Consider the following 25,996-nt stretch of genomic DNA (forward strand, 5'->3'; position numbering starts at 1 on the left):
CAGTAGCTCTCCACCCTGTTACAAGTAGCTTGCCAAAGGATTTCTGAATTATACATATTATACTAAATCATTCAAGTCTGATTAATTACAACTGTAAATGTGTTATTTTGAACTTTGTGCCCGAATAAATGGATAATGGTTTAATGTTTTATACTGTACATCTAAGGCCTGTCCTCTTATATTGAATCAATTTCTTGCCACTGCTAAAATAAGGAGCTCTCTGGCACTTTCGTTTTGTAAAAGTAGCTCACCGGACTCAAAAGGTTGGAGACCCCTGAGTTACACTCTATTGTCCCCATAGAAAAATGTGTTCTTTGCATTAGACCAGCCTTCAGTGCCAGTGTTAGGAGCAGTGTAGAGCACAGGTCCACCTCCAGATCTTGAGGTAGTCTGGGTCATCATGACTACCTTAGCTGTAGAATTTGACTTATTGTTCATGTTTTGGGTTGATGGGGAAAACCAGAGAGTCCAGAGACACAAGGAGAAACACAAACTCTAGACAGAAAGCTCGGGAATCAAACCCAGAACCTTCTATATGTCTGGTGAGAGTGCTTTCCCCCTCCTCTCTTCTTCTCTCCCTGCCTCCCCTCTTTACTTCTCGCTGTTTCTTTTCACCTCCCCCTCCCTTCTTTCTTTCTTTCACTCTTTCTCTCTGTCTCCCATCATGCCCCCTCCTCTCTCTCTCCCTCTCCCTCCCTGTATTTCAACCCCTCCCCTTCTCTGACCTTCCCCTCCTGACTATTTACAAAGGTCATAATGAATCTCATTTTTCAATTAACTCAATTAAACATCCAACAAGTGTCTAAACAGTAAGAATTAGCTGCACCAACCCTTTAAAAACACAACTTGCACACATAACTTAAACAGATGGACACTCGTGCTTTCTTCTATAATGTTTTGTTGCACATTTTGTGCAGTTTCGACCTTGACATATAAAGGGGGCGTGGCAGGACGCAGCGTGCTCGTGGCCTGGGGGCGTGGCCTGGTCAAACATAAAAAGTCGCCGCTACGCCGTGTTCTCCCCCACTCACCCGGAGACACAAGACAGAGCACCTCACAAACGGTAAAAACTGCACCTTACCACGGCTTTACTGCGTGATTTATGCAAACCAAAAACGCAAACTACATGCATGATATTGTTGAGCAACTTTTTAAGGACTTATTTTGCATATTTCGTCGATAAATAGTCAAAGTTGAGCTGTAAATCATCTGTAAACTAAAAGGAAGTTGCACGATGACTCTATAAAGTGAATGATTTTTGTCTTTTTCTCTCTTGCTTTCAGAGGACAAGACCCACTCAGGCAAAATGGTGAAAGTTGGCATCAATGGGTAAGAGCACTGTCCACACATAACTGCAGAACTGTAACTGTAGACATCACTGCTGAATGCACACTTGGATTATAAATACTCTCATTAAGCCTAGTCTCTCTGGAGTCAGCAGAGCCACTGTGCAAAAGCATTTAAAATTATTATCCAGCCTTCACAGATGCCTTTTTGAATGACTGGTTAGATCCTCAAACATAGTAGAGAATTTGAGTCATACTTTTTATCTCAAATGAAACAAACCTGAGGAGCTTGTAAAAGTCTTCTAATGTCCCTGTTAAGGTTTTATTTTAACCTTGAGAACTGCAAAGAAATGTCTTACAATGTTCTGACGCAAACATGTTGACAGACACATTTTGAACTTTGAACTTTGAGCCGATAACAATGTGGGCAGTGGTTCAGGAGGACACAGGGGCAGGCCCACTACATGTCTGCACGATATGAGAGAAAAGTTCAATATTAAAATGACGATTATATTGCAACTTTTTAATATACACCCTTTACAAAGTTCAGTTAACGTAAACAAAACGTGCAAATGTAGTTATTATTAGTCAAAATAACATTTATCCAAGACTGAATGAAGACCAAAACATTGCTTCTGAAACCCAAATGCAGCATTTCTCAAAATAATATATGCAAATATTTATTATACTCTTCAGCAGCTCTGTCAGATGGAGCACACTAGCAATTTATTTAGTTTCTTGCAAGATGAAAATTGTAATCTCATGTTGCACAGGTGTATTGTGGAGTTTGTGTCCACACACTTTCTCCCTTTGTCAATATTCATTACAATGCATTTTATTTCTTTTAGTACTTTTTAAGATGACCCAACTCCCAGACTCTACTAAAGTAAAGAACAATAATTTTAAAAACATAAAAAACAGTAATACATAACACTGAGTCTTATCAGATCAAAACAGGAGAGTTTTTATTCTTGGAGCCAAAGCAGAGTCTATTGACATTTGTGATTTGGTAGGTAATCCTCTTTTTTAATCGAGGAGTTGCGTTAGAGGAAACCCAGGTTAAAAAGTAACTTCATCTATGGCGTCATCAGAGTATTCACATCACCGGTTAAGTTCGACTTTAGCCTCCCAGGTCGTCCAGGACAGTAGCTGAATGTCCAGAATGCAACGCCCCCTATGGGTCCTCCCCCTGAACTTTGGCCTTTAGCTCTTCTCTGCAGCTCAGATCCAGTTACAGAAAAGACCAGCTTTAAAATGCGTGCCCTTTAAGTAGCACATAAACCAAACAATACCAGTGAATGTCATGGGGGGGCAAATTTGGAACTGGCCATCTGACTCTGACCAAGGCTTCACAAGAAAGGAACATACACCTACATACCCTTTAGAGGTGCAAATCCTCTAGAATCTTCCACTTCACTTTCAATGCACAAAGTTGGATTAAAACATAAAATGATGACTCAACACTTGCTTTGATTTTTAAAGAGATAAATGTAATGTCAAATGTTGTTGTAAACTGAAAACAATACAATTTGTAAAAATCTATATACAGCAACTTTGAAAACTGCACACTCAGGTGGCTCATATCCAAAACTTATTTCAGATTAGGCTTCGTGAAAGGGTCTCAATCAGATAATTTCTTTCGTTGGACCACAGTGTACATATAAGCAAGAAAAATACTTACTAAATACTTTGCTCCTAACATATTGAGTTCCAAGTGCTATTTTAGCCAGTTGAATTTTATGCACAGTCCACCTAACGAGGATCTTTTGTGATATAATTGAATTGGGTTATGTACCACAATCGAATCTAAATTGCAACTTGAAATGTCATAATTGGCAAATTGCAAAATCTGCAGTTATTTATGCAACGTTTTTCCCTACAACCGACAAAATGCCAGGTCTTATTCTGTATAAAACCTGCTAACCCTGTAGTTTTTACCTCTTTTTTATTAGTTTAGCAGCATATGTCAGTCTTCTCAAATCTTCATGCTGCTGGTTGTGTGTGAAATGTGAACTTTGAACTTTAAATCTCTCTATTTAAACATAAATTGTGTAAACCATAATGCAAACCATATGTCTAGTTGGCTTTTCTCAGTCCAGACATCCTTTTAAACATAACTTCATATCTTATAGTGTTTAGATTTTATTACAAATCATTCACAAAACTGTAGTTGGCTTTATCTTCTGGAATAGACCAGCTCCAGTGGCCAGGGAACAGCCCTGGCTGTAATGTAGTATTTATAACTCTTGGCTTCAAATGTACCAAGTCACATGAGAGTAGAGTTGTGTGTGTGTTTTGCTCCCTCTAGTGACGCATTTGTTTAACAGCACTTGTCTCATTATTTTCAGATTCGGCCGCATCGGTCGTCTGGTGACCCGCGCTGCCTTCCACTCCAAGAAGGTCGAGATTGTGGCCATTAACGACCCCTTCATCGACCTGGAGTACATGGTGAGCATGAAGATGATTTGGAAGATTATAGTTTTGTACTCTGGGAAATTAGGCCTAATATTAGTTAAAATATTTCAATAATCACATTTAAGTTCAGAGCAGTGGTCACAGATAGGGGGTAGGTGAAAACAGGATTTTTTTTGAGCACTCAAGCCTCAAATACAGGACAATACATCATTACTCAAACATGCATAAATCAGTTGAAATATAACGGAGTGAGCTAATGAGGGAGCAGTGTTGTAACATGGGTAAATGTTCATAAAAGTTAATTTAACATATGTCCTCTTAATTCAAATACAGTTTTTAATATCACATTTGTTTGGTTTTAAGGTCTACATGTTCAAGTACGACTCCACCCACAGCCGCTTCAAGGGTGAAGTCAAGGTTGAGGGCGACAAGCTGGTCATCGATGGACAGAAGATCTCCGTCTTCCACGAGTAAGTCCACTGTTTTTACTGCTGCACTTTGTTGTCTTTGCCTGCCACTTATCTCTCTATAGGAATTGTATCCAATTGTATGTATATTGTACATGTTGCTTAAAACTTGGAAATAAAACATGCATTCTTTTTGTGAGTGGGCTCGCCTCTCTTCATACCTTTAATGTTTTTCATGACCATTTGCAGCAAAAGGGAATATCAAAATTACTTAAAATTACTTGAAATAAGAACCTGAGTCTTATTCTGAGTAGTTTTGACCCATGTACATTTTTAGATTTAATTTACTTGAGGGACTTAATTTTTCAATAAGACATTTTTTCATCCTTATTTTGGAACATGTTAAAATTTGCTTTTCTTTTTGCAGGAGGGACCCCGCCAACATCAAATGGGGTGAGGCCGGAGCCGAGTACGTGGTGGAGTCCACTGGTGTGTTCACCACCATCGAGAAGGCCTCTGTACGTACCCACAATGCACTGCCAGACACAATGTACTGTAAAATGTATCAACATGAAAAGACTTCAGAATGTTAGTGCTATGGGGCAGGTTCAGCTTTCAGAAGAAACGTCCAAATTATGACCAAAAACTGTGAACCCTATAGTAAAAAATTTGGTCCACAAACCTGCCATATTATCCCTAAGACTTATAGTTCTTTCAACAACAATCACATCTTAGGAGTTCATGGAACCAATTTCTGGAGCTATTGTGATAAAATGATTTCACTTTTCTTGTGACAGATGTTGATATTGAACTTTTGTGGATAGGCCTAGTAATTAATTGTTGAATTGTATGATATACAGCATTGTTTTTAAATGTTGTCTTCTCTGATGTTAGGCTCATCTGAAGGGCGGTGCCAAGAGGGTGATCATCTCTGCCCCCAGCGCAGATGCACCCATGTTTGTGATGGGCGTCAACCACGAGAAGTACGACAACTCCCTGAAGGTTGTCAGGTAAGAGGACGGAGGAGACTTGACTCGGGAACTGTTTTTCACCAGAGCCATCCATCAGAAATCTATAAACATCAAGGACACGCACATAGCATCTCCTAGACACTGGATGCAATGTCAGATAAATTGACTGACAATGTTCAGGATATTTTAATCTGTAAATCTTATTACCAGTGGCTTAGATGATTACACATTGGCTCCATCAGCTCATTCATACTTTTGACTGTTTGAAAGGTAAAATATTTAACATTCAATATACTGACCTCACTGGCAGAAAATGCAGTTTCATATCAGTTGCATCTCTATAATGCAAATTATAAGTTCTATATTTTCTTCTAGCAATGCTTCCTGCACCACAAACTGCCTGGCTCCTCTCGCCAAAGTCATCAACGACAACTTCGGCATCATTGAGGGTCTGATGGTAAGAATTTAATCTTTGTCATATTCAGTCAACTTGGAACAAAATCATACATACATACATTGTTTGGTATCTATAAGTAAGTCATGTATTAAAGCCCAATGTTTAAGGTCAAATGTACAAAAGGCATGTTTTACTTATTTATATTGCACTGAAAAATGTAGAAAATATGCATCTGTCTGAGCGCTGAATGGACTTGCCTTTATACAAAGCTGACTTTTGACCTGAAGCAAGGCCTATTCCTGCTTATATCTATGGAAATGTTGTTCCTTTGGCTAGAATTTTCCACAGTATGGCATAAAATGTTCAAAGCATGGTTTTTATCTTTACATTTCTGTGTAATCGTGCAGGTGACTTGTCATAAAGATCTGTATTGATTTCTGTTGATTTGAGTGATTGGACTAGAAAGTGAATTTGAACCAAGGTTAGATGTTCACGTTTTGCCGTTTAGGAAAAAAATCACCAGTGATGAACTACAGGCATGTGTGTTAAAATTATGCAGGGGAAGTAAATGTGGTGATTTGTATTTGTGTCACAGAGCACAGTCCACGCCATCACAGCCACCCAGAAGACTGTGGATGGACCTTCTGGAAAACTGTGGAGAGACGGACGTGGTGCCAGCCAGAACATCATTCCCGCCTCCACTGGAGCCGCCAAGGCTGTGGGCAAAGTCATTCCCGAGCTCAACGGGTCAGTGATTAAAAAAACACGCTGTACGAAATTATTAATGTTAAACATGACTGTTGTAGTAATGATGTGTTTTGGCCACAGAAAACTGACCGGCATGGCTTTCCGTGTCCCCACACCCAACGTGTCTGTGGTTGACCTGACAGTGCGTCTGGAGAAGCCCGTAAGTGCCCATTATATTCTACAATAATCTACCTCCATCCACTTAATTTAACATATTTATAAACTAAATTAAAAGTGACACGCAGACATTAATTTATCTTGTAAAACTGATGAATGAAACATAAACAACTAAGTGAAATAAGTTATAAAATGCATAGAACAATAGTTTTTACTCATTTTCAATTATTTTTTGTAATAGACATTAAAAGACTTTTTTTCTATAATAAGATTAACCTGGATAATTTGTACAGGCCAAGTATGAGGACATCAAGAAGGTGGTGAGAGATGCTGCCAACGGTCCTCTGAAGGGTGTTCTGGGATACACAGAAGACCAGGTATGTCCATACAACTTTAAACATTTGCATTCAGACAGAAATGCACTAAAAATGTCCACCTGAATCAAAAATCAAATCACTTTTTTGAATAGTTTATCTAAGTTTAGATTTAGTTTGTAGGTCTAAGTTTATACAATTTTTTTATGACTGGAAAAATCTGAAATAATAAAAAAATGGTCATGAAGTAAAATTGTAAATAAATCAAAAGTTCAAGCTACTGAAATAATTTGGTGTATTTTAACTGAATTAAAACTCATTTAAACCCCTTTTTAAATATTTAGTTCTTGGAGTGAATTTTAACTAAATTCTCTTGTCTTTTCCAGGTTGTGTCCACAGACTTCAACGGTGACACTCACTCCTCCATCTTTGACGCTGGTGCCGGCATTGCCCTGAACGACCACTTTGTCAAGCTGGTCACATGGTACGTCTCTTTAACTAGAGAACAGGAACTGAAAGGGCCAATATTATATTTTTCTAATCTGTTATAATTTTGTTTCCTCATCAGCACATACCCAGAGTTTTGTTTTTGTTTCACTCACACAAGTTTAACACACAAAACCTGCATATTTAGGCTTTATTTAGGTGTTCTTCTCTTAAACTCTGTCCCACCTTGTGATGTCATGTGGTAATACAGGACGTGCATGCACTTTTACTAAAATCATTTGAATATTTCAGACCTGGAACGACCCATCTCTTCTGATCAAAAAATAAAAGTAGCTGTTGTCATGAAGATGTATTTTCATGTTATCACAAGGTGGAACAGTGCAGATGTAGACCAATATTAAAGGTTTACTCAAATGTGTCAATGAAACGAAACAACTCCAGGTTTTTGATGAGGTAACAACATTCTGACATAACTTAAAGCTCACAAGAATCTTAATGTAATACAGGACCTTTTAAACAGCACAGAAAATGGATGGTACTGACAAAACACAAAATCTCTGCAGAAGGGGAAGGATTAGGTCAGGAGGACAATGTTGATAACTCATGTTTTGTTTAATTCAGTTCTATACTTAAACCAAGACACTTTTCCCCACCCACTCCTTCTGTTGGTCAGACTTGAGTCTTGTAGTGAGAGAGTGGTATGATTTATCCTGTTTCAGTGAAGTGCGAATTTGCAGAAGAAGAGAGGAAGAAGGGTTTATGAAATTGCAAGACCTGCCTTCCTTTATATGGGGACAAAAATCTGGTCCCCGTGACATAAATCCTTTATTATTGGCTCAACATGGTTTTAAACTTGAGATATGGGTTGAAGTAGATTAGAGATTAGGGTTAACATGTGAAGTACTAGGGCTGGGGTTAAGGTTAAGATCAGTCTCCAGGAAGTTAATGGTCTATGAAATGTCCTCAAGAAGGATGGGAACCCAACCAGCTCTCCAAAGTCTGGTCTTGTCTACAAATTATAAGCTTTTACAGACAGAAAAATGGTCCTTCTATTAAAAAAAACGTATAATTCATCATTTGAAATTTGAAACTATTCTATCTTTTATGTAGATTTATCTTGGACAATAAAAATCTTCCATCTCTTAATTTCAATTCTTCTCACAAGCTTGCCCTTTGTCTTGACAGGTACGACAATGAGTTCGGTTACAGCAACCGCGTCATTGACCTGATGGCCCACATGGCGGGCAAGGAGTAAGCTCCGCCCCCATTCGCCTGACCTCAGTCCACATTCAAATACCAGAAACTGTAAACCGTGATGACTGCTGACCCCATGTGAAGCCTGAGCAAAGGTCCCACTCAAAGATTCAAAATGGTGACCAATTGTTTTGTTTTTTTTATTGAAGTTGAATTCCCTATTCTGTTCTTGTGTACGATGGTGAAGGAGTGAGTCTTCTGCCAATGGTGGAATAAAAGTCCTCTGTTTGTGAGAAAACTTCTGACTTTGAGTTTTGTTTTTTCCATAAAGATCTATATAAATTGCCAACATTTATGCATTGAAATACTCCTAGAACGATTTCATTATCCAATTATAATATTAATGGCTAGAATTTGGAGTTCATTTTTCGATCTTAACAAAACTTCTTAATTGCCTTTCCCCATGAAATCTCGCTTCCGATAAACTTAAAACAGTAGTTGCTGGAGTTCATTTAAACTGCACGTCCCAAATTTAAATAGCTACTTTGTTCTGACAAAAAATTGCTCAATACTGACACTTTGCCACACACAACACATGACATCACAAGGTGGATCAGAGTTTTTCCTAAAATATTAATCATTGCATTTATATTGCACCTTTTCAAGATCCCCAAAGCGCTTTACAGTTCATCATTCATTCACTCAACACTCAGTGGTGGTAAACTACTACTGTAGCCACAGCTGCCCTGGGGCAGACTGACAGAAGCGAGGCTGCCAATCTGTGCCATCGGCGCCTCGGACCACTAACATCTCACATGCACACACCACTTTCATACTAGACAATGTGGATGAAGTGTCTTGCCTAAGGACACAATGCATCCACTTGACAGAAGGTGCACAGCCAACGTGGCAGCGGTGCAGAGCCTGCAGCATGTTTTAAAATGAATCCAAACATTTTATTAATCTAAACTTTGACCTCTTCATTACCCACGATGCTCAGCAGGGAGTTTGAAAATGTCAAAGATCAGTAATGATGAAGACTGAAGAGACAGAGGCACATCACTCTTTAATCAATTCTGATTGCTCAATGCATTTTTATGGTTTAATATTCAGAAATGTACAAGCAGAGTTCATATTAAAAACAAAACAAAAAAACCCTCTTTTACCCTCTAGTACCGGTAATTGCTGGACTTCAGATGACATAACAACATCTAGAGTTAAAATCAATCATGTTAAATTGCAGACTTCTCTTGTAATAGAGTGAGATCTGTGGTATTGTCACTAATAGAAAAACATTTGTGAATTAATCTTTTTAAAATTTCTCATCAAAGAGCAATATAATCAGTGAGGAACTTTGTCTCTTGCCCCCATCAGGGAGTATGACAAACAGACCTGATTCTTTCTAATCAGGTTGTAGAATGAGATGATGCCATTCTCCCTGATGGGGGCAAGACACAGTTTTTTTTATTTTACCTTTTCATGAAATATCTAAAAAGTAAGTGCACTAATGTTGAACTTGATTATTTACAAACAATTTTCAAGCAATAACAATCCAATCATATGAATTGAATAATAAAAAAAATATGTAATATGTGTATATTATACTTGTAGTGTTGTATGTTGCAGGTTATAGTAAAACCAGTGTCTAAACCATAACCTGTATATTTGTGTGTTATTTTCATGTTTAAGAAAGGGCAGATAATATAACAATTGGATTTTGTTTATCTTAAGTTTTGTTTATTTAAAGTACACAAAACAAACAATACAAATAATGACTATTATTAACTGGACACAAGAACTCACTGTATTAGAACAAAAAGCAGGATTTAACTACATTAATTGTAAGTGCCCCCATGTGTATTAAAGATTATTTGCCTATTGAATGACATGATGTCATCTGAAACACAGCGGTTCCTCACCCACCGACTGTGTGGGCTCTTTCTGCACTCTGTTTACTTGACATGGAACTGCTTAGTTAGCTGTGCCCACAGGAAAACCAGGCTTTTATTCCTGCTGTTTTTCCCCAGTGGTGTTTGTTAGAAATCTGCAGTTGTGTAACATGGTAAACAAGATACACTTTTCTGTCCCTGTAGGGAAATCTGTCCTTTGCATTTGACCCATTCTTCAGTGCTGCTATAGGGCAAAATGTCAGGAGCAGGGGACCCATCTCAACATCTTGAGCTAGAAATGTTTTGGTAATATGACTTGACTATTCCTATTTCAACTTATACTAATAAGAAAACATTATGTAATTTTTTTCCATATAAATTTCCTTTTAACCTTTTAAGTTTCTCTGTTGATTGATTTCAGAATGGTTTATTTGACATAAACAATGTAAGATTTATAAGTAACTTGGTCAGTCATATAAACTTTTAACAATTTGCCTGCTCTGCCCTAGCCTGATTCATCAGCTGGTTTCAATTTGTAGAAACTATCTGACCTCACAGTGTTAGAATTTGTTTGTTCAACAGTAGGCGGGTACTTTTTATCATTTAACCAATCGCTGCTATTTGGTCGTGACGTATGTAATGCGCTGCTAACGGGGCTAACTGATATATTAAGCTTTTCCCAAATCCCGTAGGAAGAAAGACAATAAAGTTTTTCCCCTTGATAAAATTCACCAAACATTCTCTTTGTTCTGGCTTTAAATCCTCGATCTCGGGAATTGTTAACAACACTGAATAAATGGCTCTTTGCTGATTGGCTGGTGCCCGAACTTGTACTTCTGGGGTTTTTGCAAACCCTCTAGTGTATTCTGATTCCTGACCTAGTTGCTGGAGAGAAATTAAATTGAGCAGAGGCACTAGGTGACTCCAGCCTGGCTAACTCTGCCCTACAAAGTCAAAAGACTTCAATTTGCCAGGGTGTGAAACTGAGAAAAATGACTTCAAAGTTTCTGTTTTGTCCAGACAAAAGTGTAATAGGTAGGGCTCCCAATATCTGACAGCTAGTTGCTATAATAAAGAAATATATGTATGCAAAAAATATTAAGTGCAAAATTGACTCTTATTTGTCAGTTCCTGTTCTCTGCCTTTGTATCATGAGCCAAAAATAAGGAGTCGTGTAAAGGCAAAAGGCAGAAACTGACACGATCATTATGTTCTTAATTTTCACCAGACTTCCATCCATTATAAGAAAAACACCTCACCAAGGTCTTACACAGTTAAACAGTTTGACAGAGAAGTGACTTTGCAGTATAATATGTACAATATGAATAAATGCACAAAATACTTTCACATTAAAGATAATTTTAGTATAATTGAATACAAAGGTTTATTTATTTAATGTGTTAAGACTCTGTGCCAAGGACGTGACAAAAAGAAGGAGGCGAGAGGTTGGAATTTAAAAAAACTTACTGTATATTATTAACTAAATCACAAACAAAGCATGCACTGTTACTGCCTTTTGCCTTTGCATGACAACAAATAAGTCAGAGGTCAATTTTGATCTCAATATTTTTCACAATATTTATTCACGTGATAAAGGAGGAGGTTTCTGATATGCCCAAAATGGCATGATCTAATTTTTGACCAAACACGATGTTACGCCGTTCTGCATTTGTAGGGCAGAACTGTTTGGACAGAGCCATTTCCCTTGTGGTTGTTTTCATCGCATGCACACTGTCAGTAAATACGCATCTTAAGTGTACATTTCAAAACAGTACACAATAATGATCACTCACTGTCGACGTTGAACAACCAACAATCCATAAATCTAATAAAAGAAACTTCCACGTTACGCAAATGGCCCTGTAAGGTGATTATCCAAAACCAAAAACCTCGGGGTGACAGCTCCTAAAAGAGGTGATAAATAGCAGGCTTCTCTCTCTCTCTTTTCTTCCCTCTCACCAATTCCTCCACTCCTCCTTCTCTCTCTTTCTTTCCCCTCATTCCTACCTCCTTCTCTCTCTCTCCACCTGTGGCCTCTTGCTTGCTGACTTCTCTCTACTTACCCACTGACCCATTTTTATCTTCTGACCTCTCCCTTTGTCACTCTCTCTCCTCTCTCCGCCTCAGTTTCTTTATCTACCCCTCTCTGTTTTCATCTGTCCCTCCCTCTTTCCTCTCCCTCTCTCGCTTCTCTCTCTCCAACACCTCATCTTGACCTCTGTCCTCGCCTCTCTCCCTTCTCCTTTCTCTGGACCTCATCTCTCTCTCTTCCCCTCTCTCTATCATTCCCATCCCATCTCTCTCTTCTCTCTCCATCTTCTCTTCTCTCCCCCTTTCTCTTTATCCATCGCTCTCGCTCTTTCTCTATCTTCCCTTCTCTATTCTTTCTCTCTTTTCTTTTACCATCCATCCCCCCTCTCTCTCTTCACTCTCTCTCTCTCTCTCTCTCTTTTCTGCCCTCTTTCATTCTGTCTTTTCTCTCTCTCTCTCTCCTCTTCTCTCCCCCTCTCTCTCCACTCCCTCACTCACTCTATCTATCTGTCTATCTATCCTATTTCTCTCTCCCTCTTTCTCTCTCCCCTATTTCCATCTCCTCTCTTCTCTCTTTTCTCCCATCCCCTCTTCTCTCCCCCTTTCTCTCTACCTATCTATCTATCTGTCTATCTCGCTCTCTCCTCTTCTCAATCCTTTCTCTTTTCTTTTACCCTCCACTCCCTCTCTTACTTTTGTTCTCTCCCTTTCTCTATCCATTCCCATCTCTTCTCCGCTCTCTTTTCTCCCCTTTCCACTTCTCGTCCCTCTTTCATTTTCTCTCTTCTCTCTCCATCCCCTCTTCTCTCCCCCTTCCTCTGTAGCCCCCCTTTCTATTTATCCATCTCCCCCTCCAATATTCTTTCTCTTTTCTTTTACCCTCCACCCTCCTCTCTCTCCACACCCTCACTTACTTTTCTTCTCCCTCTCTCTATCTATCCATCTCCTCTTCTTTTTTCTCCCCCATCTCACTCTCTCTCTATCCATCTCCTCTTCTCGATTGTTTCTCTCTTTTCCACTCCCTCTCTCTCTCTTTCATTCTCTCTCCCCCTCTCTATCCATTCTCATCTCTCCTCTCTCTTTTCATTCTCTCTCTCTTCTCTCTCCATTCCCTTTCTCTCCCTCTTTTTGTCCCCCCATCCCCCCTTTCTCTCTCTCTCACTATCCATCTCCCCTTCTCTATTCTTTCTCTTTTCTTTTACCCTACACCCACCTCTCTCTCTCTTTCTCTCCACTCCACCTCCTCACTCTCTTTCATTCTCTCCCACCTTCCCTAGTGTCCCTCTCTCTCTCTTTTCTCCCTCCTCCCTTTGACCCATCTCTCTCTCTTTTACACATATACACACTCTCTTTTTCTCTCTCCTCTCTCTTCCTCCCTCCCTCTGACCCATCTCTCTCTCTCTTTCACACACATGCACTCGTCTTTATCTGTCCATCGCTGCTCCAGCTGAAGGACTACTTCTTGGGAACACCATCCATCATCGCCATAGAGACCAATAAAACATGATTTTAACACGAGATTAAAACGCCCAGCACCACAACTACGTCTTCACCGAACGACGACAGACCCCAAAGAAGGTAAGACGTTTCATTTATTATTTTATTTACACAAAATTACAAAACATCTCGAGCAATAATTGACGGGACATTTGTTTTGAAGTGTCTTGTGACTTGAGTTTTTGAGTCCTCTTCAGTTCCTTGACTTCGATGACCCCGTGCGTGTCTGTATTTGCCCTGAAGGAAATACTTTAAATCATTTGAAGTTCTTTGATGGTTCTGCTCTCTTGTGTTTTGGGTGCTCTCCTCAGCGCCTCACCCTGCACCCATGGGCGTCTCTACCTCCACAGAGCCACAGTTTTTGTCCAAGCTGTCCCCATCGGCGGACCTGCTCATCGCCGTGTTTCTCATCTTCACAGGTAAAAGCGTTTTGTTCGTTGGTTTGCTGTGAACGCTAAAAGTGCATTGTGTAACCTTTCTCGTGGAGGGTCTCTCAAATGCTTTTCTCCATGGAGATGTTATCCATTTGTCTGGAATGTTTCACAATATGGCTTTAAACCTTGCTATCTTCATGGAGGTCAGACCTGTGGAGAGTTAGATCACCTGTTTTTCGATGTATTTTTGAGCCATAAAACCACCTGTAATTTAATAAACATGAGGTAGAGCTGTTTAATGTCACACTGTGGAACATCTCCATGGTGACCCTCCACTAGAAAAGTTATACAATGCACCTTTAATATTTCACCAGTTCTGCAAAAACAAAACCTATACGAGTTAAAATGACTTCAGTTCAGAATTTCTTTATCCAGATCTGAGTTGTTTTTGTTTTGTCATAGTTTAATCTATTTAATTTAATCGGTCTAAAATTGTGATCTTTTGATGCACTACAAAAAATAAAATCTAGTCAAGTTAAGAGTTAAGTTATGACTTGAATTATGAAAGTTTTATCATGATTTGAGTCAATTTCACTTGACAAATAAACTGATCTGGCAGTGGAATAAAACTTTTTGTACTTAAAATGTACATAAAAATACACCTTGCTACACTTAAAATAAGAAAAACAACAACAACTTTTTGCACTTAAAATTAAAAACTAAATCAAATGTTGCTTGAATTAAGAAAAGAAACAAAACAAAACAAAACACTTATTCCATTAGTAGATAATAGGGATGTAACAATAACCGAAATATCGTGATATCAACGTTCTCACAATAATATCGTGGATCATCACCATATATCGAATTACAAGTCTCTGCTTAAATTAAGAGTTATGGTGCAGCAATATCTTAAAGAAAGAAAAAAGGGAACTACATAGACCATGATCCTTTGCTCCATTTCAGTGCAGACTACAAGAAGAAATAACAGTTCTAAGCACTTTTAAGTCTTAGTTCTTTGGATTAAGTCTTGTTAAGGCATTTTAAGAGGAAAAAGTAGCAGATTAACAGTTTTGTTTCTAAGCCTCCGCAAAATATTGCAATAAATATTGAACCTTGAGATGTATATCGTGAAAATATCGTACTGAGAAATTTGGATAATGTCCACCATATCATGAGCTTTTCCACGATATCGCAATAAATATCGTTATCGTATCGTGAGACTTGAATATCGTTACACCCCTATTAGATAATTTTACTAGTCAAGTTGAATCGACTCAAATAAAGTAAAATATTCTTAATTTAAGTCATTCTAACTTACCTAGATATTGCTTTTTCCAATGTGTATTTGGAAGGTGCACCATGTAGCTTTTTGATTGGGTGTCTGTCACCTGCTTGTTTCTATGGATCTGTCATCACTCTGTCTAGAATGTTCCACAGTCTGTCTAGATATGTTCATTACAGTATCTCACAAAAATTTATTAAATTACAGGTGGTTTTATAGCTCAAAAATCCCTAGAAAAACAAGCATTCTGACTGTGAGCGGGATCGCCTCTCCACAGATCTGACTTGTATCTTCGTCTGGATTCGTCTCTGTGAAGATAGAAATGTTTAATGTCATACTGTGGAACATTCCAGACAAAGCAACAACATTTAAAGCGATAAACTTTAAAGTAACTTGGTACAAACACATCCTATGATATCTATTGTGTATTTATTTTTCTTTCTTTTTTCTTGTGATCAAATCTATAGTTTTGATCGTAATGGGGCTCTTTCTACCATGAAATAATAATACTTTTGTTTTCATGCATAATTACAATATAATACTTGTAATTACACTTAATCACCATTCTGCTGCTGTGCTGTAAATAAAGTGCTGCCAGATACTATTTATTTATTCATGCATTTAATTATTTAGTGTACTTTTTGTATCAAAGATACAGATTACGAAAAATCCATATTAAATCATATTATGTTTTCCCCTTCACATTAATTATTTATAAATGATTTCTATTATTAAGTTGCTGTAGAAAAGTAGCAATGAACAGTAGAAGTAGAAAGTAGAATCAGTGTATATGCAGTTTAAAAGTAAATACTACAAAAAACATATTTAGTCCCTTGGGATGTAACAATAACTGAAATATCGTGATGTTGTATCGTCAAAAGTCTCACAATATTATCGAGGGCTGTCACAATATATCGAATTACAAGTTTCTTTGTTTAAATGCATGATTTTATAGAAGCAACAGTTTATAAACATTGGGAATCCGTGTATCATTCGTTCATTTGTTTTTCAATATAAAACCAAAAACTAAGAAAACAAAAAAACCCAACTGTTTTCTTCATTATTTGTCTCCAAAACCAAAATGAAAAAACAGATAACGATTCTTTTTTTAATTTTTTTTTTATTTTGTGTTTAAATGAATAATAGAAAAAAACAGATAACGGCTGTTTCCCGTTTTTGTGACTTAAACTGTAATGCTGAACTTTTGCGCTGCATATTGACTGAATCAGGACTGAACCAGGACTAAAACAGGACTAAACCAGGTCTCAGTCCCGGTCTCAGTCCTGGTCTCAGTCCCGGTTTCAGGTTCCTGGTCTGGTCCTGGTCTGGTCCCAGGTTTCCTGATCACCTGACAGTCGCGTCCGGGTCAGTCCCGACACTCCTGGTTCAGTTCTGGTTTAGTCCTAGTTTAGGACTGAGAAAGGACTAGGACCATGACTGAGACTGAGACCAGGACTGAGACTAGGACTGAGACTAGGACTGAGACTAGGACTGAGACCAGTTTAGATCTGGTTTAGCGCTGGTTTAGACCTGTTTTAATCCTGTTTCAGTCCTGCATTGCAGTTTAAGTCACAGAAAAGGGAAATGGTCCATTATCCTTTTTTTCCATTATTCATTTAAAATGAATGTAGGGAACTACATATCCCATGATTCATGTCAGTGCACACAACATGAAGAAATATGTTTTTTAAATAAATTCTTGGGATTATAACAGAAATAATTCACATAAAAAATATTGTCAAGATATTTTAAAATCAGAAATGTGTCTTATCTACAATTAAATCAGCCTCTCCAAAATATCGCAGTAAATATTGTACCGTGAGATGCATATCATGACAAATATTGTACTGAGAGATTTGGTTATTGTTACATCTCTAGTAGTACCTATATCTTCATGTTTTCTAACACAATCCAGTCAGTACTGATAGATATTTGTCATGTTGTCACATTTTGTCAAGATCGATGGCTTGTTGCCTCCAGGTCACGGTCAGAGGAGATAACAATAAAGATCCTATAGTAAGCAAAACTGACTCTTGTGAGCTTGAGGCCATGTTATAATGTTGTTACCTCGTCAAAAACATAACTGGAGTTGTGTTTTGTTTCATTCACACATGTTTGAGTAATCCTGTATTATTATTCTGTGTCTCCAAAGCTCAAGGTGCTTTGTTGACGAAGCATTAGTTTTCAAGTTAACAGCAACTTTTTACCTTTTGTTCAGTACAGATTGACAATTCCAGGACTGAAATTATCCAAATGATTCTAGTGAAGGTGTACAGAGATTAAAAACACAATTTAGCTCTTCTTGATTTGTGTTTGAGAGAAGAACTCATCCTAAATCTGCAGAATTTGTGTATTAAACATGTGTGAATGAAACAAAACACAACTGTAGGTCTGCTTTTGATGAGGAAACATTATAACATAGATCAGAAAATAACGTAATATGGGACATTTAACGATAATTTGGTAGTGGCTGGTCCTTGTTTTGATACATATAGAGTATTCAGTGGTAGTGTACAGTTTAACTTCAGCTTTTAGACTATTGTAACAATCATTCTAGGTAAACATCACTCAATAACTCCATAGCAATAAAGAAGCTGTGATTGGACAAAAGCCTTTAATGATTTCCAGTGAAGCTTTTGTCTCTTCTCCGAACACATTTTTGCCCAAGCTTTCCATTTGTGTAGCAACACCTCAGAAGACAATTATTGACCCAACAATGGTCCCTTTCTTCTTCAGCATTCAAGGCCGCTCATTCGTCTTCCTAGGAGTGTTTTGTGCGCCAATAAGCAAGTGTTAAATATGAGTAATTGTGTGTTTTTTATGAATTGCAGGGGTGTCGTCCGTGTGTGGAAATGGGGCTGTGCTTGCAGTTTATTACAGAAAAAGAAGCAAAATCAAACCTGCAGAGCTCCTCACTGTCAATTTAGCCCTGTGTGATTTTGGGTTCAGCGTCCTGGGAGTGCCCTTCTTCATCATCTCCAGGTATGAAAGATGAAATGAAACAATAGATATGTAATAGTCCAGTAATAATAGCTTAAAAATGTAGCAAATATTAATGTGACCACCAGTCCCTCTTTTGGTTCACCTGCTGTTTAGACTCCTGCCAAACAAAGGATCTGGTAAGCCAAACCATCATTCAAGGAATCTGGGTTTCCAAACTTGTTCTCCTTATGGACTTCTTGGAGCTTCACAAGAGTTTTTCACAAACTTGCTCGACCTTCTCTTCTGATGTTGATGATGGTCTACCAGATCCTTTGGCCTTCCTCTTTAAACTTTTCATACCACGTCCAAATGTTTTGCCCATTTTTTTCAAATTTTGCATTGAAGGCACTCTGCACAGTCTTGGGTGACTGTGTGCGAGCAGATTCCAAGACACACAATGAGTTTTCATTTGGGAGTGAACGGTTCAACCTGAAAACAGAGCAAAAATAAAATATAATAAAAATAAACAAACAAAAATAAAATAAAACTGTTAATTTTAACTTAGTGAATTTTAGACAGGTAAGATCCTTCATGACTCTCTATGTGGTGTGAATGTTTTTACACTCCATGATTGTGTCTCATATAGAGGATTGCATAACCACATGGTCACTTGCTGTTGGCACAAAACTCAAACCTTTTTTTAAAAAGCTGTAAAAATACTGGACAAGAAACCACTTTCATTTCACACTATTTTATATAAGTACAACTTGCTTCATTTTATTAATTTTGTTGATTTTAAATATGGATGTTTTATATGCAAAGTTTTGTATGGACTTATGGACTTTATGTCAGATTTTTGGGACACCCTGTATATAATATTTTCCCACAAATAAACACACTTCCTGATGCTCTGACAAAAAAGACACTTTCTTATTAAATGCAATACAGTACACAGCAGATTTTTTTCATCCACAAAAGCTATTTATACAACTTCTAGCCTCTCTTAAAATTACTTTATTCAGAATATTAATTTAGAGTTTAGCATTTCACTATAAATAGATTTAAAGATACACTCTGTAACTTTTCAGATTGTTAGTTACTGCTTTGCCTGGGTTGTTCTCCAGAATGGCATTACACATCTCTAACTTGTAATCATGCATTGTACTTACTCCGTTATTTGAGGCTAAACATACTTTGAAAAACATGCCTCTCATGTCACCTGCTCGTTTCCATGGAGACAGATGAGCGATAATTATATGGTTCTGTTTTAGCTTGAGCCACGCCTGGATTTTCGGGGAGACCGGGTGTCTTCTGTACGGGATTCAGGGCTCTGTGTTTGGCATCGGCTCTCTCATCAGCACCTCGCTCATATCTCTGGACCGCTGCCTGAAAATCTGCTGCTTAAGATATGGTAACTATGGTAACGTGGCTTTAGGAGGATACCTCATGTACTCTATGCAAGAATCTGCCTCCTTTATCTATGTTTTTGTCACATTTTTTAATTCATACAGGTGTCCTTGAGCGCTGATATTGTTGGTCAAGTTTACAAAGTCATACACTGCAAAAAAAAAGACCTAGACCGAGAAAATATGTGTGTTAATAAGGCGTTTTAACTCATTTAGATGTGTGTGTGTATACTTCAAACTAACAAATAACAACAAATAATCTCTCTCTATTGATACTTTGCAGTGGTGGTGTTCTACGTGTGTCTCTATGGCAGAATGTTCAGCAGTTGCCATGCTGACACAATACACACATTAGGAAAAACTGTCAAAAAAAAGTTTTAAGATTCTCTGAACACAAGAAAAAAATACAAAGTCTAATTAAACACTTAAGCACATTTTCAGGAACCTTTTTGATTTTCTACAAAGAGACAAGAGTGACTAAGTGAAAAACTGTTGCCTAATGCTGTAATTATATCCGAGAGAGACTTCTTTAACCAGCTTCTTTTTGTCAGATTGTGTTAAAATAAAGCTCACATTAAAGTCTAACAGGATTCAGACAGAGCAGAACCTTTAGTTAGCTTTAGACCCCAGGAAATATTAAAGACTGCTGCAATGTATCAATATAATCATATGCATAACCTTATATATACATTTCTCTTTATCTCTCTATCTATAGCTATATTTCTCTTTTCTTTTATTGTTGATCACTGTAATATGCAAAATCAGACTTCAGTTCTTGTAAATATCTGCTTTTATTTTGCATATGCCCCATTTACTGCTTTGTAAATAATTTATGAGGCTAAACGTCCACAGTGAATCCATAATTTGGCGTATTATGTGCGTTTTCATACCACACTAAACAGCTGACCTATTTTTCATGTCCTTTCTTTTGTCCTTAAATCAATATTGATCGATACTGGTCAAGTTTTATCAAAAAGTCACGAAGTATTTAATCAAGATCGATGGCTTGTTTTGTGCAGGTCAGGGTCAGTTAAAGGGAGGTGCGGACAGGCAATCTGTAAGTCCCATCACACCATCAGAGGAGAGAATCTTGGTTGTGATTGGCTGTTTCTGTTTGTTTGTTTGTTTTTTGTAGGTCAGTGGGTCAACAACCTCCATGCGTTCTTGTGCATGTTGGTCATCTGGCTGTACACTGTGTTCTGGGCTTCACTTCCGGCTTTTGGGTTTGGACGTTACAGACCAGAACCTTATGGAACCAGCTGCACCGTTGACTGGTAACCGGCATTCAGGAGGGCTGCAGATTGGGTTTATTATTATTATTATCATTTTTTTTCTTTCAATTTTGTCAACCCATGAAAAACTAGTTCATTTTAAACTATTCACTGGTATAAAAGAATGACAACTTCGCACATCAATTACTTGAGACGGGTGCGTTGGAGGAGAGGGAGCAGCCCAAGAACATGGAGAAAAATCCTGCACTCCGTCTTACTTGCAAATTGTGAGATTTATTAGGACAAAGATTTATTTTGTCCAAACACAAACTATTCACTGGAAAAAAACAATATGTAGGTAAATTAAAATGACTTAAATTAAGACCATTTTGAGTCGATTCAACTTGACAAGTAAAATGATCTACCAATGGAATAAGTGTGTTTTTCTTAATTCAAGCAACATTTCATTTTGTTTCTTATTTTAAGTGCAAAAAAGTTGTAGTTTTTCTTATTTTAAGTGTAGCAAGATGTGTTTTCATATTTTAAGTACAAAAAGTCTTGTTCCACGGGCAGACAATTTTACTTGTCAAGTGAAATTTACTCAAGTCATGATAAAACTTTCTTAATTCAAGTCATCTTAACTTGAATAGATTTGAGTTTTTGCAGTGTTTGTAGTCGTCCAAAGTCATTCCTCACTTTCCTTCTGAGCTTCTTAATTATTCACTGTGCTGAGTTTATAAGCACTTTTCACAATTTAAAGAGCACAGAGCTGAGTTTTGCCGTCACGGAAATGCTAACAACCAGCATGCTAACAGGCACTTACTGATTCTCTGACAAAAAACACTTTCAGACTGAATGCAATGCAGTACACATGAAAACCTATTTCGTCCTCAAGAGCTGTTTATACAATATCTAGCCTCTCCCAAAATGACTTAATTCAGAATATTAATCTAGATTTTTGATTAGGTTAGATTTAAAGATGCAGTATGTAACTTTTCAGACTGCTTGTTATTGCTTTGCCTGGGGAAAAATATACATATGATTCAAAATATTAATCTAGAGTTTTGCTTTTGATTATAGACACAACACAATCTTGTTTATTCTCAAAAAAACAACAACCAAAAAACAAAAGTATAACAATGTACAAGAACATCTGACCAGCAAGACATACTTTTACATCAACCACATTTTCAATCCAATGTAATTGGAAAATGTAAATGTAAAAAAAACATAAAAAATTTACAACTGTATCATCCAGAACAAATATTAAAAGAGTCAGTGAAGATAAAAAGAAATAACAGAAAATACAGAAGAGATGCAATGAGTTCCAGAGGGCTTTGTTTCTGATCTTAGAATTATGAGTCATATTCTTTGCTTAATCTTTCCACTTTTAGTATTGTAGTATCTGGGTATATTTTTGGACAACCCTAACTGTTATATCACCCAGTCCTACTCTAACATGGCTCTAAAAAAAATTGTTCATTGTTCAAGGTTACTCCAAACCTCTACATTGCATTTAAATCTATGAATCCTATGTTTGTTGTTTTGTGTCAGTGATACAAAGACTGTGTTTTCCAGGTGGAGTATCCAGACAACGCACATTGACCGTCTCTATGTGTACCTCTTCCTGTGCTTTGGTTTTGGATTACCCACAGTCACCATCATCACTTCATATCTGGCCATTCTGATCAAGGTTTGGGCCACAACATCTGCTTACGGCTTTCATTGCACTGCCAGTGTTTAAAAGTACTCTGCTGAAGGAGCCATCTCATCGTAGTTACCATGTATATAAAATTTATGGAGGTTTTATGGTCAAAAAACATGTATTCATACTGTGAGCAAGATCGCCTCTCCACAGATGTGACTTACAACTTGAAATATACTAGTTTTTGGTGTCCGTAGAGACAAGCAGGTGCTGGACACAAATTTAACTAGAAAAGCACTCAGAGAGCGCAGACCTCCGCCAAGGACTACCCCCATTTTTTATATAAATTGCGATAAAATCAGTCTTGTGGATCAGATCTGGATCAGCCTTTGGAATATGAAAGAGGATCCCATTGTCCATCCCTGAGTCAAATTTCATGGGGTTTGGTCAATAATTAACCGAGATATTGAGAAACAAAATTTTTGGCCCCATTTACCACAATGTTAACTAAAATTTCAAAGTGATCCAGAATCCAGGATTTCTTCCGGATCACCCCCAAAAGGAAATCAGTTCTTCCTTTTCACATTTCCAACAAATCCTGAAAATTTCATCAAAATCGGTCCATAACTTTTTGAGTTATGTTGCTAACAGACAAACAAACAAACAAACAAACAAACAGACAAACGCCGGCAAAAACATAACCTCCTTGGCGGAGGTAAAAAAGAAATGAAGTGCTATACAAGTGTAAATTATTGTTTTGAAATAGCCTTATGAAGCTCACCTACTGCTTTTACTGCTTTTACTACACAGAACAAACACGTCTCCCTCCTTTCTTCCAGGTTTACATCTCTAATCGTGCCCTGGCGTCTATTCCCTGCTCCTTTGTCTCCAATACCAGCACCAAAGATCTCAAACTCGCAAAGGTATTTCTATTTTTTCCCCAGAGTTTATAAAATACAGTCGATATCTTAACACTGTTAGTTAGAGAGGTCATCAAAAGACAGAAAACGCACACCAAAATTCTTGTAGAGGTGCAAATGCAAAGTAGCCAGGCTGGCGCCACCTAGTGCTTCCGCTCAATTTCATTTTTCTCCAGCGACGAGTTCAGGAATTGATATACACTAGACGGTTTGCAAGAACCCTGGAAGTGTGAGTTCAGGCACCAGCCAATCAGCAAAGAGTCATACATCTGTGTTGGCAATGATTCCTGAGATCAAGGATTTAAAGCTGGAACAAAGAGAATGTTTGGTGAATTTTATTAAGGGAAAAGACATTATTGCCCTTCTTCCTACGAGATTTGGGAAAAGCTTAATATACCAGTTAGCCCCGTTAGTGGCACATTACATACGTCACGACCAAATAGCAGCGATTGGTTAAATTAAAAAAACAGTACAGTACTGTGGTCCAAAGCAAGAAAAATATCTGACAAAGGCTTTTTTCGTCGAACATCTGCCATGTGAGTTAGACAGGTCATGTAACAATACTTATTTACAATTTTCAGTCTCTATTTATCAAAAACATGTTGGTGGTATGGAGGAGGTATGGAGCATTATATCGATGCACAGATTGATTCCAGTTTCTTTGTACTATCAGCTCTCCAACCTTTTCACACCAGGAAGCACCTAAGAAAACATTGACAAGACTATTCCAGGTAGAATACTCTTGTTTTAAACCTAAAGTGGTTCTAAATCGGGTATAAAATTGGGTACTACATCATTGCTTCGGTACCTGCAGGAGTCATTCTTGTTTCTTTGGGTGACCTACATTTAGTTTGGCCAAATGGGGCCAGGTGGAGTTAAGCCTATCTGAGCGCACAGGTGCCAGTGTGTGAGTGTATGGTGTCAGGAGGTCACGTGGTTGTTACTGCACTATCAGGCCTGCACTCCTGCCTCCACTGTTACATTTCACTGAGCAATCCATCCACCCACTTTTGCCATACACTGCAGCTGCTCCTGGAGGATCATCACCCGCAAGAATCAGAATTTCCCCCAAACGTTTAACTATATCACAACCTGGACTCTGAAGCCAGGCCTGGACCCACTGCACCCAGAAACAACAAAAGGTTAGGACTGAAATTATCTTAGGCAAGGCAGATTTATTTGACTTTGGTCTCCAGCAGAAGACCGATCCCTGAGCTCCTCAGAGTGTGAGATGGTTCATGTGGCACTAACATGTCACCGATGTACTTTGGTGGGAGGACATGGAGGGACTTGTACACAAGCAGAGCCGCTCTAAAGTCTATTCTCTTGAGCCAGAGGAGCCAGTGCAGAGACCTAAGCACAGGATTTATGTGCTCGTGCTTCCTACTTCGAGTCAGGACCTGAGCTGCAGTGTTCTGGATGTTCTGTAACGTCTCACAGCTCGTTTGGAGAGGCCAGTGAGCAGACCTTTACGGTATCTAACCTACTGGAGACAAACACATGGATAACTCTCTCAAGTCTGCTTTAGACAGTTACCTGTTATATTTGTTATGTTTTTTAGAAAAGGCTGGTAAAAGACTGCAGGTGTTATTGATTTGATGTGGCTCTTAAAGCTCAAGTTTGAGTTTATTATTACCCTGAGATCTCTGAGGTGACTGCTGACACTGTCTCTTTGTTTTTGTGGACCAAACACTATGACTTGTGTCTTGTCTGAGTTTAGCTGGAGAAAGTTGTTTTGCCTCCTCACACTGATCTGTTGGATGCAGTTGCAGAGTGAATCCACTGGTCCACAGTCTCCTGCTGCCAGTGAGACATAGATCTGAGTGTCGTCTGCAGAGTTGTGGTAGGACACATTATTGCTGTGTATTAATTGGCCTAACAGCAGCATGTAGAGACTGAACAAAAGGGGGCCTCGCAACAGCACCTATATCCAACAAACTACCCAAAGAAGGACCAAAAAGTAGCAGAAAAGTAGCAGCAGCAAATATTAGAACTGTAGAGGACCTTGCTTACCACCAGAGGGAGCTTGTGGAGTTTGAGAAACACTGATCCACTGACATATCAATGGGATTCGTTTTGACTAGAGCATTGTTTTATATAGTTTTTGAGCCATGTTACAGACAGCGTGTTATTTCTCCTGCAGATGGCTGTGGTTGTGTGCATTGCTTTCCTCGTGGCCTGGCTGCCCTACGCCTCTGTGTCCCTCATTTCGGCCCTGCTCTCCGGAGAAGACCCCCTCTCTGCACCCACACCTGCCCCCATCATCAACTCCGTCCTCAACTGGACCTCCACAGAGTCCTACAAACACTTTAACCCTGGAAAATGGAGCAACACGTCTCTCTCCACTCACCAGGGACTAACTACGAGCAGCCCTGAGTCCAGTCTGGCTCCTGTGGTCACTGTTATCCCCGCGCTGTTTGCCAAATCCCACTGTATGATGAACCCGATCATTTATCAGATCATGCACAGAGAGTTCAGGGACAGTCTGTATCAGATGGTGTTTGGACGAGGAAAAAGCTGA

At 38.3% G+C, this 25,996-nt stretch overlaps 2 protein-coding genes across 2 annotated transcripts; both read left to right on the forward strand.

Annotated features, from left to right (window-relative positions):
* Positions 1–980: 980 nt before the first annotated feature.
* gapdh (glyceraldehyde-3-phosphate dehydrogenase) lies at positions 981–8,593 on the forward strand. The gene is made up of 12 exons (XM_020928058.2): positions 981–1,063; positions 1,284–1,329; positions 3,635–3,734; positions 4,065–4,171; positions 4,536–4,626; positions 5,003–5,118; positions 5,455–5,536; positions 6,072–6,223; positions 6,305–6,383; positions 6,634–6,717; positions 7,041–7,138; positions 8,287–8,593. The coding sequence occupies exons 2-12, from the start codon at positions 1,307–1,309 to the stop codon at positions 8,354–8,356; spliced, it is 1,002 nt and encodes a 333-aa protein (XP_020783717.1). The 5' UTR covers positions 981–1,063; positions 1,284–1,306; the 3' UTR covers positions 8,357–8,593.
* Positions 8,594–14,040: 5,447 nt separating this feature from the next.
* Positions 14,041–25,996, forward strand: opn9 (opsin 9). Its single transcript, XM_020928123.2, has 7 exons — positions 14,041–14,131; positions 18,203–18,353; positions 19,565–19,704; positions 20,835–20,973; positions 22,489–22,603; positions 23,395–23,478; positions 25,619–25,996. The coding sequence occupies exons 1-7, from the start codon at positions 14,041–14,043 to the stop codon at positions 25,994–25,996; spliced, it is 1,098 nt and encodes a 365-aa protein (XP_020783782.2).

Source organism: Boleophthalmus pectinirostris, unplaced genomic scaffold (genome assembly GCF_026225935.1).
Source record: "Boleophthalmus pectinirostris isolate CB_2022bp ecotype Guang Dong unplaced genomic scaffold, ASM2622593v1 HiC_scaffold_6, whole genome shotgun sequence".
Taxonomy (NCBI): Eukaryota; Metazoa; Chordata; class Actinopteri; order Gobiiformes; family Gobiidae; genus Boleophthalmus; species Boleophthalmus pectinirostris.

What these genes read in the sequence shown, in the direction of transcription:
- gapdh (XM_020928058.2), top strand. Translation starts at nt 1,307, where the DNA reads ATGGTGAAAGTTGGCATCAATGG. An exon ending in TCATCGACCTGGAGTACATG is followed by an intron (nt 3,735 to 4,064) that starts GTGAGCATGAAG and finishes TTTGGTTTTAAG; the next exon opens with GTCTACATGTTCAAGTACGA. An exon ending in CCACCATCGAGAAGGCCTCT is followed by an intron (nt 4,627 to 5,002) that starts GTACGTACCCAC and finishes CTCTGATGTTAG; the next exon opens with GCTCATCTGAAGGGCGGTGC.
- opn9 (XM_020928123.2), top strand. Translation starts at nt 14,041, where the DNA reads ATGGGCGTCTCTACCTCCACAGAGCCACAGTTTTTGTCCAAGCTGTCC. An exon ending in ACCAGCTGCACCGTTGACTG is followed by an intron (nt 20,974 to 22,488) that starts GTAACCGGCATT and finishes TGTGTTTTCCAG; the next exon opens with GTGGAGTATCCAGACAACGC. An exon ending in AAGATCTCAAACTCGCAAAG is followed by an intron (nt 23,479 to 25,618) that starts GTATTTCTATTT and finishes TTTCTCCTGCAG; the next exon opens with ATGGCTGTGGTTGTGTGCAT.